General features: G+C 40.8%; 1 protein-coding gene across 2 annotated transcripts in view; it reads right to left on the minus strand.

Moving 5' to 3' along the window:
- The window catches only part of SEMA5B (semaphorin 5B), a 622,390-nt gene that overhangs the window by 55,845 nt on the left and 547,298 nt on the right, over window positions 1–19,247 (minus strand). For both annotated transcript variants that reach the window (XM_070730236.1, XM_070730229.1), the window contains one exon: window positions 8,267–8,384. In XM_070730236.1, coding sequence (XP_070586337.1) covers window positions 8,267–8,384 — 118 coding nt within the window. The remainder of the gene's footprint in view (window positions 1–8,266; window positions 8,385–19,247) is intronic.

Raw genomic sequence — 19,247 nt, forward strand, 5'->3', positions numbered from 1 at the left:
GCTACCCCACTGCATTCCCCCCTGTCTGGGCAGTAGCCCACCCCTGCCTAAGACTGTCAGAAAACACATATGCAGAGACTCTTCTATGAAAAAAGCAATGAATTTAGGGAGAATATTTGTACAAGAAAAGTCATGTCTGGAAGTCATAACTGCAGCAAAGAGATGCCTTGCAGTAAAAGTAACTATTTTTCTCGCAACAAGAGGGACGTTATCCTCCAGCACCTGCTATTGATTTTTGTGAAGGCCAGAGAGATACTCTTTCAACCTCATAAAAGTATCATGGAGTATCTTTTGGAGGCAAATAGTTACAAACAAAGGATTGCAAATCATAATTTGTTCTCTCCTATTTCCCATTTCTTCACTTGGCCATGACCAAGGTCTCCCCTGGCACTTTCTTTGAGCCTCCATTTTGCATCTAAAAGCTACAAGATATAGCATGGAAGTAATTTAGAGCTGTCATTATGTTCATTACATGAAGTTAGACGGACCTTAAACATCTGTTCCAAAGCTTTGTTTTACATCACACTGTAATTCAGCAGCCTACAAACAATAAGCAAAGAGAAGACTTCACAGTCTTCCCTGCTATATTCTAGCTACTGTCCAGCTGAACTCCTTGGCTTAGAAATCAATACATGTAAAATAAAAACCACTCCCACATTAAAGACAAAATCTCCAGAACTATAAAGCCCACAAACTTGAAATTTGCCATGTATGTTCCTCTTGGCTTCTAAGTGCTCCCTAGGAAAGGATTTTTCAAAATGACCATTAGAGCATGAGTATCTCTTATATTATTATTAACAAGCTCTGATGTAAGGAGTTCTACTCCCCCTCCCCACCTGAAAAGAAATCTGATCCAAATGTAAAACACAAGCAGAAGAGTTTCAGTTTCGCTTTTGCCTTCACAGCAGCAAACAGCTTTACTACAGAACAGTTGAGCTAAGCCACGCACAGACTCCTCCCTGCCTTCTTCTTGCTCTCAGAGCAAATACTGTTTGCATTTCCAAATATCCCTCAATTCTCTCACACACTAACAGGACACTAGCCAGGTGAATTGAGTAGGCAACTGGGAAGGACATGTCAGGACACACATTAGGAGGTGGATCTTCTGTTTCTTCCTTGGTTCTGGTAAAGGAAGCTTAAACATTTTCTTTGTTATAGATTATACAGCATTCAAATATTTCTTATTTTCTCTCCCTTCCTTCAGGAATACTACATTTTGTCATTGTTGAGTTGCCTAATCATAAAAAGGGAATTTTATCACAGTGAATCAGTCTAAGAAAGGGGGGGAAACTGTATGTCCTCAATATACCAGTAATCTTAAAATCCTAACATGTTCTCAATCTGAAGGCAAGCATTTTATAACAGAAAATATATCTAGATCTCCACAATTGCAATGTATCATTCTTTCAAGATTCATTACAATACCTACCTCATTCCTTTCAACCCGTTTATATCCATTTTTAATGCAATAATGCCTCATGGGATTTTCCAGTATGCAAGGGATTAGTATAATTTACGAGGCATGCTTGTCTAACACACATAGTCAAAAAAATATACTAGGTAGTAGATTGCAAAAGAGCCAATTTTAAATACATGCAATGTGGTTTTGGGATGATAGGGTTGTATCTAATATGCAGTTTGATGATGGAATGAAAAGTTAGATTAAAAAATTGCCTTTTCCCAGTCACCTGAACTTACCGGTAAGGTCTTCAACTAACCACAGAACATTGACCTAACCTTAGAAGCAAATGAATAAACAACCAGCAGTTTCCTGATTGTGGCAGGCTTCTTTACCCCATTATTTTATGGAATAAATATCCAGCCCAATTCCCCCCAAAATGTCTGAAATCATCTTCAGTAATTTTCCTGGGGATTCAAATTATGGTTGGCTTTGTAACCCCAAGGGAGATTGTATTGATGCTTTAGGCAAAGAGTAGGAATTTAACGGTAATAAATCAGTAGCAAGTCCCAACTTGAAAGATTATCTATTGTTAGTTTAAAGATGTTTTGAAATCTGTACTGATGGGTATATGTGCTAGCTGGGAGTCTTTTGTCTCTAGTCATGTATTCTGCAAATAGCTCTGATCGCATCTTAGCAAAATGGGTAGCTATATAGCAAAATGGGGAATTAGATTACCGCATCATCTAGGTTTCCCTTTCTTTTGACCACTTTTCCTTACAGCAGCGTTAAGTAATTTCCCACCTGCTGATGGTTAAAGAGATAGCCACCTACAGGGCCCATCAGTGCTGTTCAATTAAGTCTTAATCCACTTTGAAATAATCCATGATGATTGCCGGCTGATGTGTTAATGGCTGCTCAAGGTGCCTTTGCAATTGCTGCCCTGGGTATGGAATGCAGAGGAGAAGCTAGGGGAGTTACATTAAGGGAACTCTAATTGGAATGAGCACTCCATCTTGTACAGCTGAATTCCTCCTTCCTGTGATTACCCCATATACAGCTTTCCCTAACCTTTCTGCTGGAAGAACGGCTGCAGCTTTCTCATTCCTTCTCCACGTTACAAGTGAGAAGAGTAAGACAGCACCTGCAATTTTGTTTGGTACTCACAGGGTGGCAACATACTGATTGATTAGGCCTTCAGAATGGGAACATCATTCATGTTTGCAACTGTGACCAAATTAATAACCCAGCAAAATATAGTGGACACAATATACTTGGACTTTATTCAACAAAGTAAACCACAACCTACTTCTCCGTAGGCTAGAAAAAAGCAGGATAGACAACCAGATGGATCAACAATTGGCTGACTAACTGTACCCAACAAGTAGTTCTCAATGGGTCTCCATGTGGACTCCATGTGTACATGGAGTCCACATGGAGAGAAGTAAGCAGTAGAGTGACACAAGGTTTCGTCCTAGGCCCAGTACTCTTTAATATCTTCATAAATGACCTAAGTGAGGGAATAGAAGGGGAACTAATCAAATTTGCAGATGACACCAAGCTGGCGAGAGTAGCTAATACCCCCGAGGACAGGTTCAGAATCCAGATGGATCTTGACTGACTTGAACACTGGGCCCAATCAAATAAAATGAAATTCAATGCTGAGAAAAGTAAAATCTTACAACTAAGTAAAAAAAACCCAAAGATATACATATAAACTGGGAGAAACCGCACTCTATAGCAGCAACTGTGAGAGGGATCTTGAAGTCTTAGTGGATAGCCAACTAAATATGAGCCAACAATGTGCAGCTGTAGCCAAAAAAGTCAATGCTGTAGCCAAAAAAGTCAACTAAGTTGCAATAATAGAAGGATACAACCTAGGACTAGAGAGATACTAATACTACTCTATAAAGCCTTAGTTAGACCACAACAAGAGTACTGCATCCTATAGTTTTGGTCAGGACACTACAAAAAAGACATTAAAACTCTAGAGAAAGTGCAGAAGAGAGCAACCAGGATGATAAGGGGACTGGAAACTAAAACATATGAAGAGCAGTTGCAGGAACTGAGCATGGACAGTCTGGCAAAGAGTAGGACCAGGAGTGCCATGATAGCAGTGTTCCAATACTTGAGGGGCTGCCAAAGAGAGGAGGGGGTCAGATTGTTTTCCAAAGAACCAGAAGGCCAGACAAGAAATAATGGATGGAAACTGATCAAGGAGAGATTCAACCTGGAAATAGGGAGAAATTTCCTGACAGTAAGAGCGATCAATCAGTGGAAGATCTTGCCTGCAGAGATTGTGAGAGCTTCAACACTTGAAACTTTTCAGGGGATGTTGGACGGCCATTTATCTGAAATGATGTAGGACTCCTGCTTGAGCAGAGGGTTGGACTAGATCAGCGTTTCCCAACCGGTGTGCCGCGGCACACTAGTGTGCCGCAAGACACAGCCAGGTGTGCCGCCAAGCTCCTAGGGAAAAGGAAGAGCTTAAGGAGAGCCCTGCCCAGCTGGAGATTTCCTGGCAGCACCAGGTAGAAGCCGGCAATGCAGCACCCTTTTCCAGTGCCGCGCAAGGAGCTGGGCGTTGGAGTTTGGGGTGGGGAGCGATGAAAGTGCGGAGGCCGGCGCCGCGGCTGCCCCCACCCCCGTGCCTCCGTTCCCCTCGCGCCCCTGGCTTCTCGCCGCTGACGCCCGCCCACCCACCCTCCCGCTCGATCTGCCCCTTTCTCCAGCTCCTCCGACGAGCGCTCGGAGAAAACCTTCTCACAGCGTAGGTCGGAGAAGGTTCTTTGGAACGTCGGGGGTGTGTGCGCGCACGCACCCTATCCCCCAGCCAGCCTACCCGGAAAAGCTTTGCCGGCCTCCGCAGAGAAGGAAGAGAGAGAACAAGAGAGAGAAAGAAAGGAAAAGAGAGAAAGAGATAGCAAGAGAGACAGAATGAGAGAGAGAGAAAGAGAAAGAAAGAAAGAGACAGCAAGAGGGGGGAAGGAGGGAGAGAGAAAGAGAGCCAAAGAGAGAGGAAGGAAGGAAGACAGAAAGAAAGAGATAGCAAGAGAGACAGAATGAGAGAGAGAGAGAAAGAGAAAGAAAGAAAGAGACAGCAAGAGGGGGGAAGGAGGGAGAGAGAAAGAGCAAAAGAGAGAGGAAGGAAGAGAGAAAGAAAGAGATAGCAAGAGAGACAGAATGAGAGAGAGAAAGAAAGGAAAGAAAGAAAGAAAGACAGCAAGAGGGGGGAAGGAGGAAGAGAGAAAGAGCAAAAGAGAGAGGAAGGAAGGGAGAAAGAAAGGGATGGAGAGAGAGAGAAAGAGGGAGGGAGAGAAAGAGGGAGGCAGAGAGAAATAGAGCGAAAGGGAGAAAGAGAGATTTTTTTTGTCCAAACTTTTTTGCACCCCCCCTCCCAATGTTCCCCCGGATTTTGAAAATGTGAATAATGTGCCGCGGCTCAAAAAAGGTTGGGAAACACTGGACTAGATGACCTACAAGTTCCCTTCCAACTCTAATAATAATTTTTAAAAACTCATACTTTGTCTCTGTGGCATTAGAAACACAGTTTTTGAATTGTCCTGGGCATTATGGTAAACACATAGTTCCTATACTCTACATCAGGGTCCCCAACTCAAGGTCTGCGAACTGGTGCCGGGCTGCAGCCCATTTGGAACAGAAGTGGTTGGCGAGAGTGATGGATATGCAAAGCTGCCTTTGTGAAAGTGGTGTGCACATGCAAAACCATTCCCTCTCCCTCCCTCATCACTGGTGCACTGAGCAGGAAATTGTAACTTTGAACTAGTGGTTAGGAGACTATTAGTTCTAGTCCCACTTTGGGATTAAACATTGGCTGGGTGAATTGGGGCCAATCACTCTTTCTCTCTCACCCCAACTCTTGTCAGGGAGTTAATGTCATGATGCATGTAGAAAAGAGATCAAGTCATGATGTTGCTTGTATGTAAGCCATAAATGTGGCTGGTTTTTAGTTGCACATATTATCTATACCCAGACAATCACCATCCATTGTGGCAAAGCAGAATCACTTGGATCAACCTTTTGAATGTGCATCTTAGAGATCCTCATTTCTAAGATATAAGGCAGCTGTTATTGGTTATGTCTTAAAATCCAAACATGACCCTTCCCATCCCTTGTGTTATTTCTAAAACCCAAATGACTAACAACAGGCTATTTTCGGCCACCATGGAAGACTTATTAAGAAAGGAGGGGTCTTCCCATCAGGCTAGGCAGACATTGTGTTTCAGGGAAAGGATTAACACCTCATACACCTAGCAACAGACAGAGGCATTAAGCTGTGACAAGATAACAACACCTGGCAGTCAATAAACATTATATGCCAAGAACAGCAGAAGGCTATAAGCAGACAATACTTTAAAACAATACAGAAAAATCAAGCAAGAAAGAATGATTAACGCTATAGGGGGTCTGTGATGGAAAGGAGTGACCAAGGTTATTACGGACAGAAAAAATCCCACCACTGCAACTTTAAATCCAAGTTGGCAAGCTGCACAAAATACCCCTCTGCAATTCAGCTATCAATCAGCCCTGCATGATGGAAATGCAACAACAGTAACAATAATAATTCATTAAATATATGCTTAGGCAAGGCTACATGCACTACCCTTTACTGGAAGGGGATGATTCAGAATGGAGGGGTACTTCTGCAACCCGTAGCTCGGCCTGGCTACATTAATGTTGAGAGAAGATGCTCTGCAACTTCCGTGTGATAGGAATGGCTTCTTCTGCATAAAAGAAATGAGGAAGAAACTGACTTGTCCATACTACTCATTTCATCTCAAAGACTGCCTATCTCTCTCCAATATGCATCCATCTTCTCTATGTGACAAATTCAAGGGAGTCGCCGACAAATTCCTGATCACAGTTGGTGGAGCCATTGTTCAGAGGCCTCATGCAAATCATATCACTTTAATGCCACTCTGCCATTTCAGCACTTTGTTTGAAAGCAATTATCAGTACAAATGATCACGCTATCTTATAAAATGTCTAATAAATTAAGAAGCCTGAAATTATTCCTTGTTTTTTCCATCTCTAGGAGACAAAAAGACCACAATAAATTATATCAGAGGCCCCTGGGCTAGAGACAACCCATTGAAAGCCTTGGATGAGATCTCAAGAGCTCCCATCCCCCACCAATTTCCAGAAATTCAATTCCTATTGATTAAAAAAACACGATGAAATGCACCAAAATCTATCTATCTGTCTGTCTGTCTGTCTGTCTGTCTGTCTGTCTGTCTGTCTGTCTGTCTGTCTGTCTGTCTGTCTGTCTGTCTGTCTGTCTGTCTATCTATCTATCTATCTATCTATCTATCTATCTATCTATCTATCTATCTATTCTGCCGGCATGTTTCAACCGCCCGTAATTTCAGGGTAATTAGTCCAGGAAGACACATACCACACGATAAAAGGAAAACCCCAAAGTTTTTATAAACAGAAAAACAGAAACAGCTCCCTTTTTAAATATCAAAGGGATTTTCTGGTACACACAAGGCACAGGTTAAATGCAATCCAATTGCTCACCCAATAACTGGGAAATTGAGTCCAATTCTAAAGTCCAGAGAGTCCACACACAATCTTGAACAGCACAAAAACCACAATCTTGACGAAACAACGAATCAGATAAACTGCCATGAGGCTAAAACACCAGGTTGCACTTTTATCTGTAGCAGTAATTACAGTAGCCCCACCCAACCACAGGTGGCCTCATTTTCTCTTGTAATAATCCTTCAGTTGTTGTCTCCTATGCATCACTCTATGCATGCGTGGATGTGTCACTAATTCTTGTTCAGAATCCAAGGATGATACAGATGATTGTTCTCCTCCTGGGCTGTCTGCCAAACTCCCCTCTTCCCTGTCACTCACGCTTCCTTGGTCAGAGGTGGCTTCGTCAGCAGATTACATCGGGAGCAAAACAAGCCTGCGGCATGTGGATGTTTCCCCCACATCCACCTGCACATTCCTTGGGGCAGGAGCTGGGCCAGAGCTAACCACAACACCTATCTATACATCTATCTATCTATTAGATTTATATGCCTCCTTTCTCAGACGACTCATTTATTTATTTATTTATTAGATTTGTATGCCGCCCCTCTCCGTAGACTCGGGGCGGCATACAAATTGTATGAATACATAATTATATGAATTACACTAAATTCACTTCTGTAATGTGAATCTAAATTTAAACAGGTAACTATTTTTGATGTCGAGGAAAAGATTATGCAAACCTGTTGTGGCCTGTCAGTCACCAGCCTCTTCAGCAGCCAAATCAGATGAGGAGGGGTGTGGGAGTCAAGGCCAGCATCAAAGCAACCTGAGAGCTCTGAGGGGGATGAGGGACTGTAGCTGTCAGAGATAGAGACAGAGGCCGTCCATCTGGCCTCAGATGGAGAGTCAACAGCCCTCAGCTCTGGAAGTGGCTGATGAGGAAGAGGAGGAACAGCTGGGTCCAGTGCCTGATGTGCAGATGCACAGAAGGCAGAGGAGAGCAGTGGAAATCTATGGGGCCGAACTTTGGGATGGAAGAGCCCCCGCTACTAGCAAAGCCCCACCCTAGCTCAAGGATAAAAGGCAGGGGGCGGAGATGAATAGACAACTATTCATCTCCCTGCCAAACAAAAGCAAAACATCACTAGTATGGTTTGCCATAATGCCTGGGTCTCTACACCATAAGCAAATGGGATGTATTTAGGTTTTCCCCCCACCAGTCCTCATGCAAATTAACAGAAAATATTGGAATTCTAGTGAGGCGCTAACCCACATGGCATGAATGCAACAATTTCATGAAAACTGGTTCAAAGCAAAATGCGTCATACATTTTTATATTCCTGATTGTAGGTTTTTACTTACAGGGCACTCGGTAATATTTTGGCTCCAGAGGCTCATATTGGAGCTGTCCTCAATGGTTGTGCATCGTTTTTGTTTTTTATCCCAGCCACAATACGGGTCCCTTGCACCCAGGCACTCTCTGGTGGGGAAAGAGAAAGAGATTGGGGTTCTTTCACTGGAAGTTCTAAAACAAGTTATTCTCTCTCTCTCTCTCTCTCTCACACACACACAGACGCACTTTCTTATGCAACAGCTGTCAAGTGTGCCAAATTGCAGCAGCAGAAACAAATTTATTTTTAAAGAAAGTTTCATCTGCAAAGATGATTTCAAAATGGCCAAATTAGCAGGCTAATGAAAATCACTATTTCTCCCCAATAAAAACAAACAAACTCCCCTCTATGCTTTTCACTATTATTTCAAACCCAAAGAATAATAAAGTGCTGCTTTACCAATCTAATCAAAGGATATTTTTCTGCAAATAATAATACATGGAATACAATTTCATACAAAATAAATATATTTTGGAAAAAACAACTTATAAAAGTTAGATAAACATAAGGAGCAGGAATCAACCAATAGAAAATTATTAGTTTAAAAAAAAATACAATAGTAGCCTTTATAACAATATATAAGCAGTACATAATTAATCTCTTTTAAATTAAAAAGACACTTAATGGTGTATTAATTTATGTAACTATTGGACTCCATTTTTAGCCATCTTTATTAAAGAAAAGAACTGGTTAAAACTTTCAAAATTCGGCAAAAGTCATAGGTCAAATTAGATTTTATTTAGGTGACCAATGCCAGTACACTTTCAGCCTGGAATGAATCCCTTCTGACTTCGGTTAATATGTTTCATAAAGTTTTAAATTGAACCCAGATGCTACTAAAGAAGACTTTTAATCTACCTCAACTGCAATAAATTTGAAGTTGGTATTTAGAGCCACTTGTAAATATATTGTTGGCTAATATAAGTTTATGCTTTCTTTACCCATCTACAGTAGTCAAAGCAGATCACTTTAGATCAGAAACAGGACTACACAGTAAACAAAGTAGTGGTTTTTGTTTTTGTTTTAAATAAAGGTTTTTTGTATTCCTATCGTTTAACAAGCAAAACTGGAAGGGGATTAACAAATACTCATGAATGAAAAAGACTCAGGTTATTCCTGTTTTAGGTTCTATTGGTGGTAAAACATAATTTTCCTTGTTCTTTTCCTCCTCAAGTACTGGTGAGGAAGACACAACAAAAATAAACCGCAAATAGATTCCTTTATTTTTAAGGATAAAGATCTTTCAAATTTCTGAACAGGCAGACTTATTTTTGACACCTACAGATCAGAAATAATTATGATGATGATGATGATAACAACGACGACGATGGAATGCAACAGAACAGAACAGATTTATTGGCTGAGTATGATTAGAAGAAATTTGACTCTGATGCATAAGCTCTCAGAGTAAATACAAAAAATAATACACAGGCAATTTAGAAGTTCTGTTTCCAAGTGTTTCTTTCCTTTCCTTTCCTTTTGGCTTGACCTCTAATAATTCAATCAGTACATTCAATTCTAATCCATATACCCCTCCCATCATTAACAGACTTCCAGTTGATGTCATGGCGAAAACAGATGGAAAATAGCAGGCTCTGCAAAGCCTTGAAAAATCCAGTCAGTAATTGCTGTTGGCAGACCCTACGGGGTCATAGCCACCTTGTAGGGGCAGTGAAGAAGGAGAGGTGCTCCGTTGACCACGAGGAACCTGCAATTTCCTTGTTAGGTTTGAAGCAAGCTCTCTTGAATGGCAGCAGGGATGACAGCCATTTTTGGCAGTCACAAAGCTGGGACAACCGGGATTTAAAGATTTGTGCTGGGGTGGATCGTGGGCAGAGCATTGAAACTGAGTGAGATAATTACCAACTTTTACTCCAAAGATCTGATTTAAATCCAATAATTTTAAAAGAGAACTTCCAAGCCAAAGAAAGCGGCAATTAAATACACAGAGGGGGGGGGAATGAAAACCAAGAGGTAAAAGAAGCCCAAGGGAAGCTTTAAAACACAGAAAGCCTGAAAAAAAGCTTAAACAATTGGAAAGGTGATTTTCGGGAGAAATTCTCTTGCTTATTTGTATTTGTAAACCCCTTTGGATTTATCAGATAATCAACTATTTTGGCAGATTGTTTAATGTTAGATCTGGGAAGAAGAGAGCCTGGTTGTCCCAGCTACCTTCTTGAAGAAGAAAAGTACAAAAATACTATAGCTGCAGACTACTCAGTGAAAGTGAACCCAATAAACAGAATAAAAGTATCAACATCTGGAAGCTGGCCTGACCTTGACTTTATGTTAGAAGAGGACTTGAATATTTTGAGAATACTTAATGAGGTTTTTTCCCCTTCTGAAGATTTCTAAAAATAACGAACTTGCAAATAACTAAGTTCTATTTATTAACGTTGGCTATTGGATTATGGATTATAGATCGGAAAGATTGGGGGAATATAGTGGATTAATTGTGGATGGGTGTTCAAATAATACAGCAGAAAGAGACAAAGGGGATCCAGAAGGGAATGTTCAGTAGGTGCAAATATATCAAAGAGAGCTTCCAAGAGAGAGAGAGAGACAAAAGGCTGACTAAAAAGTCAATAAATTATGGAATTTCAAAAAGGTTAAGAGATTATGGCTAATGAGAAAATATATTAATAAACTGTAAAAATACAAATAGGGAAAAGAGTAGTTTATATATTAACAGATAATACAACTTATAACTAAAAATAAGAAATTTAGTAGATGGAAATTTAGGATTAGATAATCTAATTGCATTATCAACATTAATAGGGTGCTAAAGTATATTGTGAATTTAAAATATTAAGAATTAGAAATTATGGGAATCTTGAGATACACTCCCGGAATTGGTTAAATATTGTAAATATTTCGCTTTATTAATAATCCTACATATTTAGAATATTGAAGTTATGGTGGAATAATGATTTTTTTTTAAAAAAAAATCAAATATTAGTAATTCAGTAGAGGATAACAAATATATGGAGCAGAGAAATGCTATCTATGTTTAAATGAAGTAATGGGAAAAATGATAAAAAGTTATAAAGAGAGAATAGTACAGTCATACCTCGTCTTACGAACCTAATTTGTTCCAGGGGGAGGTTCGTAAGACGAAAGGTTCGTAAGACGAAACATTGTTTCCCATAGGAAACAATGTAAAGTCAATTAATCCGTGCAACCAAAAAAAAACCCCCGCAAAAAAACTGCTGCCGCCCGGCTGTCACCTTTTAAAACAGCCTGGGGGCTTCTCAGCGACCTCCCGAACGCCGAACGCCAAACCCGAACTTCTACGTTCGGCGTTCGGAGACAGCTGGGAAGCCGCGTGGCTGTTTTAAAAGGTCACAGCCGGGCTGGGGGGCTTCCCAGCACCCCCCGAACACCGAACCTGGAAGTTCGGCAAAAGTTTGGGGTTCGGGGGGGTGCTGGGAAGCCCCCTAGCCTGGCTGTGACCTTTTAAAACAGCCGCGCGGCTTCCCAGCTGTCTCCCGAAGCCGAACGCCAAACCCGAACTTCCGCGTTCAGCATTCAGAGACTGCTGGGAAGCCGCGCGGCTGTTTTAAAAGGTGACAGCCGGGCTGGGAGGCTTCCCAGCAACCTCCCGAACCCCAAACCAGGAAGTTCGGCAAAAGTTCGGGGTTCAGGAGGTTGCTGGGAAGCCCCCCAGCCCGGCTGTGACCTTTTAAAACAGCCGTGCGGCTTCCCAGCTGTCTCCCGAAGCCGAACACCAAACCCAAACTTCCGTGTTCGGCATTCGGAGACAGCTGGGAAGCCGCGCGGCTGTTTTAAAAGGTCACAGCCGGGCTGAGGGGCTTCCCAGCAACCTCCCGAACTGAACCCGGGGTTCAGAAAAATTTTGCCTCTTCTTACGAACTTTTTTCAAGTTACGAACAGGCGTTCGGGAGGCTGCTGGGAAGCCCCGCCGCCCGGCTGTCACCTTTTAAAACAGCTGGGGGGCTTCCCAGCAGCCTCCCGAACGTCGGTTCGTAACTCGAAAAAAGTTTGTAAGAAGAGGCAAAATTTTTCTGAACCCCGGGTTCGTATCACGAGTTGTTCGTAAGACGAGGGGTTCGTATCTTGAGGTACCACTGTATTGCTGAAGTTGGAACATTAGGATTACACATATTTGTGTTATTATTGTTAGCGTTGTTTAAAAGGGGTGGATAGGGTGCTGTAGGGGTAGCACCTCTGCTGTAGGGGCATGTTGTGTCCTTCTATGGCAGCTCATTTAGGGCAGCTTTTAGGACAGCTCATTCACCTTTGGTCTGCCACTGTCTCTCAGCTCTCACCTGTGGCTCCCAGTAGCTGTAGCATACACAGCGGCCACAGCTTTAACAGGCTGGCAAACCAGGTTGAGAGTAGCCAATAGGTCATTGAATTTTGGTGAGATAGGGACTTGTCTATCCCGAGCATGTGAAGACAGATTCTGGCGGACTGAGCGAATGTTACATACTAGAATAGGTCAACGGTCATGAAGGTGGCCTCTGCAAGTGATGTGATATGCTAAGAGCATGGCATGACATAAAAGACACCATGGTCAACCACTAGGAGAAGGGAAACTGACTGCAAACTTCTACTGCCTTGTGGCTATATCCATCATTGGAAAGGCTTCAGGAGTTAACCTTGAGGCAAAATCCTGAGCCACAGTCCCAGAAGCAGTTCATGAATGTGTAGAACCATGTTCTGATAACTCTTGTGACATAGCTGGAACCAATCGTTTGGTCTTTGCCATTCCATTGGATTATTTCAGAGACAAGGAGAGGGGGGAATCTGCTACTTGGGTAACAGTCTATCCTCCATACTTACCTACCCAGGCTTCATGCTCTGGGGAGTCCAGAACATGATACCATGGTTTTTCGAGACTGAAGGTTGCCAATGTTTAAAAAAGATTTGACCCAGTCAATACACTGTGCACACAAAATACGTATGGTGTGAAAAGAAAACTGCAAATAAATCATTTTTTTTTTAAAAAAAGACTGCCATTTACTACTAATATTGTAGAATGGAGTTGAAGAAGATTAAAGATACAACTCAGGAAAAATGGGAATTTGGCCAAGTGGAGCCATTGGTATGATAAGTTAAACATTCACATACATTCTCATGCATATTCAGGAATATTTGGAAACCCATGAGTTGGAATTAAAAATGACACAGCATGTCTTGAACAGCATAGTGCAGCCCATACCATACCCATCAATGCCAATTATTACCATTGATACCGTTAATGTTAATATTAATCAACGCTACCTCTTACCAAAAGTAGTAGATTGAAAGCAAGTATTAATTCCCTTCAATTGCCAGATTAAGAGTTTTCTTTTATGAATCTTCAATTTGTTCTTCCTATTCAAAAGTGATCCCTACTTTGTAACTTAGGCACAATCTCTTGGCAGTTTAAAACAGAGCAAAAAGAAAGCAATACTCTACTCTGTTGCCCTTGAGGAGTTCTGCAGCAAAACAAAACTCAGTAATGGAAGAAATAGGGAGAAATAGTCCTTCTGTGGCAGCTCAGTTCAATCATACCTATCAAGGATAAATAATGGTGTAGGAAAAACTCGGTGGTTCTCAACACAAGGACTCTGAAACAAATGTGTTGGATTTTTTGGGGGGGAGGGGGGTAGACTGATATGGCAAGCTAGGTCAGCCCGTGTTGTTCTAATTCACAGCACAGAGTAAATTATAACAGAATAAGGGGGAAAGTAGTTGCTCAGAGCCACTGACCAGACAAATCAAAGAGAAGAAGCACAACCAAACACACCTTGAAGTATGAAGTAATCTAGTTGTTCCAGGACAGAATTACGAGGGTCGCCCAGAAGGTAATGCACCAAAAAAAAAAATCACGGGCTACAGTAATGGTACGAATGCGAAAGTTTACATATACATTATTGGAATTGTCAGTGGTTCGTGGTAAATTTTGCGTTTCTTCAGACAGATAGCATAGCTGCAGCAGTGTTTCGAAATGGCGTCTGTAAGTGATGTACGTTACAAGCAGCGTAACGTCATTGAATTTCTCACTGCGGAGAAAGAAACTGTTGGGGACATTCACAAATGTTTGGGTACAGTTATGGAAAATCTGCAGTTGATAAAAGTATGGTTAGTCGCTGGGCACAGAGGGTGAGGCCATTAGAAGACGGTTCGGCAGAGCTCCACAGTGCAGAAATGGCTTCATGACCAGAACAAGGAGTGGTATCGACAGGGCATACACGCCCTTGCGTCTCACTGGAGGAAGGCCATAGAACAGGATGGAGAGTACGTTGAAAAATAGGGAATGTAGAAGAAACATAATTCTTTCTTGTGTGTATGTTTCATTGTATTCAATAAATAATTGTTGAAGAAAAAAAATGTGGTACATTACTTTCTGGCCGACCCTCGTACTTTGCTGCTGGAGATATGGGGAGGAAAAATTTAGTAGAAAAGTCAATAAATTCCACTCAAAAATCCTAGCCATTATAGAGAAAATATATCCATATGTTGCAAAAAGTCACCACAAAATTAAAAGGCACATATTGCAGTAGTTTTATACAATCCATTAAACAGACATACCCATTGAGCATCTAGGGGATGGCAATACATTTTTGAAAAATGAGTTGGTAGTAATTAAAAAAATAGGGAAGAGAATAGAGCACATCTGAGCAATTTCAAATCTCACAGCAAAATCAAGGATTCCCAAGCATAACATTTCATACTTCTTGTTTCTCCTTGGAAGATGCAAGGGAGAGGAGATCAGAATAACTCTTTATAGTTCTTTTATGGGGTCAGCCACTGTATCTTAAAAAATATAATCGTTTTAATGTGGAGAAGCAGATTAAACTTGGCTGAATGATAAAGCACAAATATACCATAAATGTGTCGGAAATCATGGTTAGAATGTTAGTTTCTAATTTATCATTTAAAAACCCATATTTTAAAAACACTTACACAAGCATAATAGAAGAGGCGTTCCATATCCCTTTCACACAGAAAATACATTCTGAACATAATAAAATAAAAGATTTCTTTGAAAATAAAAGTAATGTGCTTTTAAGTGAATTGATTTATTCATTGTGGCCCATGTTGCAATCAGTGAAAATGTTATAAAACAATGAATTTAAGAAACTCAATCTTGCTCTTTAAAAACAGCTAAAACATCAAGACTTCATTCATTCATTCATTCATTCATTCATTTATAAGATTTGTATGACTACCTATCTTAGAGTAAAACTCTGGGCGGCTCATAATACCCACCCTCTCCCCATAATAAAACCCCATAAAAGAAAGATGCAAACATCCCAGCCATCTACCTGGAATGATCTCAAGAGCCAACTCCAAACACCCTAATCCAGTACCTGGGGGAACACAGAATTCTTTATAACCTTTGGAAAGGCTAAAAGGATGGGGGTGCGTTGGATTTCTAGGGGAAGGGTCTTCCACAGAACTATAGAAAAGACACACTTCTTAAGCCAACTAGATGGCAATATTTAAGGGAAGGGACCCAGAGCATGCCCACTCAGGTGGGTGAGCAGATACCTTCAGGGAGAGTCAGTCCTGGCCCTATCCCATGTGGAGAGTTAAATGTGATAATCAGCACTTTAATTTGCACCTGAACAGAAGATGGGAGCCAGTGAAAGCCAATAATCTAAAATTAAATCAGCATTGGAAATAATGGTTTTGGGGACATCTCAGTATTCTAGCAACCACTAATTTTATGCAACTTATGTAATTATACATTATATAATTATCTTTATTTGGGCTCATAAAAGATTCACTTCGGGTTCAAGCTTTTCAGATGTATGTTATTTTCCTTTTACAAAGTGATCCTTTAAACTGATCAATGAATGCTCCTTATTTAAAAACACCCCAGGAAGTAATATAGGTTTGTTACTCTAAAGCAATTTGGAAATCCATTTTTATACAGGAAACCACAAGATGTGCTCACATGTGCAATAATTTCTAATTGGTTTCCTTAAGATTTTACAGAATGAGACATAACTACTTAGATTTGGTGTCTATATTGCTGCTATTTGGGGTAGTGGTTCAGGTGCTTGCCTAGAAATTACCGTGTTTCTTCAACAATATGACAGGGTCTTATTTTCTTTTGATCCTTGAAAAAATGATTATTTATACATTTCTATTAGGCGGGAACATTCTCAGACAGCAGTTTATTTTTGGCGGTTCTTTTAATTCAAGCCACATTTAAACCAATCAGCGAATTTACTGATTATTTCTTTTAGAACATAACACCTTCTTTATGAGACATGTCCTAATTTTCCCTCACGTGCCTCGCTTTGCCGCCAGGCCGCTACTTTTGTGGCCGATAGAAGCAACCCACATGTCGGCGCTGGCTGCTTCTTTCACAGCTGAAAAGATTGAATCATGCACTGTGCCTGGCCACTTCTTTTGTGGACTAATCGTGCATGTGCTTAAATAGGACCAAATTTTGGGAGTAGCGCTTAATTTTAATGCATGCACACAAAACAGTGCTGGGCCTTCTTTTTGGAGTGGGTCATGTTTTAGTAGAAACACGTTAGGAAACTGTGAGTTGTAGTCCTGCTTTAGATATGGAAACTGACTGGGTGTCTTTGGGTCAATCGTTGTCTCTCAGCCCAGCCTAACCCTCCCTTCCCAATCCACAAAAATTTGTGACACAGTCTCTGCTGTGAGTTCTAGTATCTATCAACTTAAGCATGAAAGCCAACTTGGTGACTTTGGGCCAGTCACTCTCAGTCCAACCCAACCCAACATTATTGTTGTGGGGGAAATAGAAAGAGAAAGGAGTATTAGATACAGTATATGGTACTTATAAAGATGGATTAAAAACTTAATAAATTAAAAAAACATGTAGGTCTTCAAAACTTTTGAAATCTTTCCTCAAAACTTCCTAATTAAATAACCCTCCCTAATATACAGTATATATCACAGTATATTGTCGACAGCTAATGTTATATGGATGAGGGGATGTTTTGCTTTATTGTGAGGTAGTGGGTTCTGCTGCCCAGAGACACAGGCAGTTTGAGCTGGGCAGCCTTATAAATCTTATAAATAAATGAGGATTTTTTTAAATACACACACAGAGCTGCAAGAGGGATAAGCAGTAAGCAAAAGGGAAACATTTATCACCCCCTTTAGAAGCATAAAGTCTGGAATCCCGAATTACCACTCATATGGAGAAGTTATAAACTATAACAGGGAGGCCTGCAATTGGCAACTTGTGGACCATGAACTCCTTCCAACTACAACGGCTGAAGAATTATAGTAGAGCTTCCCACTGCTGTGAGGAGAAAACAAATCAACATGGTACCGAAAGCCTTAAACTAGCTTTAACTATTTAGAATTGTTTTAAGAAAGGATGTCTCAATCCTCTTTGGCTCACGCATGCGGATTTTCTCCTTGCGCCATCTACTGCAACCCTCTCTTTGAAATGTAAGCTTAGAGCTAAGACGCCTTAAACGTGATCTAATTATTGCCCACAAGATTATATGCTGCAACATCCTGCCTGTCGGCGACTACTTCAGCTTCAACCACAACAACACAAGAGCTCACAACAGATTTAGACTTAATATTAACTGCGCCAAACCTGACTGTAAAAAATACGACTTCAGTAACTGACGTCAAAGTGTGGAACTCATTACCGGACTCCATAGTGTTATCCCCAAACCCTCAACACTTTACCCTTAGATTATCCACGGTTGACCTTTCCAGATTCCTAAGAGGTCAGTAAGAGGCATGCATAAGTGCACTAGAGTGCCTTCCGTCCCCTGTCCTATTGCTCTCCTATATCTCCTATACCATTCTTCTTTCTTATATTTATTCTATTCTTTCCTTGATATATTTTATTCCTATTTCTTCTCTTCTATTCTTTCTTAGATATATTTTTCTAGGAGTATATCCTCTATAACCTTCATTATATATTTACTATATGTATACCCAATGTAACCCTCATTGTGGAATGGACAAAATCAATCAATAAAATAAATAAATAAATATGGCCCACTGTACTTTTGATCACAGATTACCCCAACAGCTTCTCTAGTAATGCAAAACAGCAACTTCAAGGAATGAAAATTAACGCCTCTTCAATTCCTGAAGTGTCAGTGCTTATTAATCTCCTTGCAGGTCATAATATTATTATTTTTTTTAAAAGACTACAAATTACTGCTTTTGCACAATCAGCAAGATGAATGGCATATAAATTTAATAATAAATAAATATAAATGTGCGACACTGATAAATATCTTAATTATGGCATTTTTCAAAAAAAATATTTCAAATTATTATAATGCACCACAAAGTCCATTTTCAAGAGGTTCTAACACTTTCAAATTCCAGACAACCCAAGCAGATTTATGGCATGAAAATCCCTATTCTTTTTTTCTAGCAAAGTTAAATAGAAAAGTTCTTCCTCCACACGTGCCTATTTTGATGGGAGTTCTTCTTCACAGGCCATCAACATTTGAAACAGATTTTAGATGGGCATGAAAGGAGACCTTTGAGGATGGAGCTTCTCAAACATTCAAATAGTTGTGGGGATGCTGGAAAGTCATAACTATGAAAAATGGTCATAAGTCACATTTTTCTGTGTTGTTGTAATTTTGAACAGTCACTAAAGGAACTGTTCGCCTGCTCGTTGTTACGGGCGAAAAGGAGGCCCCGAGCCTGCGCAGCCCCTTTTATAGGGCTGGCAGGCTCCGCCCCTGGCAATGTCATCAGCCATGGCCGATGACCAGGCATGGCTGGGATCTTGCGAAATCTCGCGAGATCCTGGCCGTCCAAGATGGTGGCTACGCCGAGAGCTGCGTCTCCCTGGCCCTGCTGCAAATCCGGGCTGGAGGGTAAGTCGCTGGCCAGGCATTCTTTTATTGATATTTTTTTCAGTCTGGGTGGGGATTGATGACAAATCAGACATTGGTTTGAGGGTGGTGATAGCACTGCAATGGAACTACTATCCAGGAGCCAGTTTCTCGCTGACAAACATTTCT

Source organism: Erythrolamprus reginae, chromosome 1, assembly GCF_031021105.1.
Source record: "Erythrolamprus reginae isolate rEryReg1 chromosome 1, rEryReg1.hap1, whole genome shotgun sequence".
Taxonomy (NCBI): Eukaryota; Metazoa; Chordata; class Lepidosauria; order Squamata; family Dipsadidae; genus Erythrolamprus; species Erythrolamprus reginae.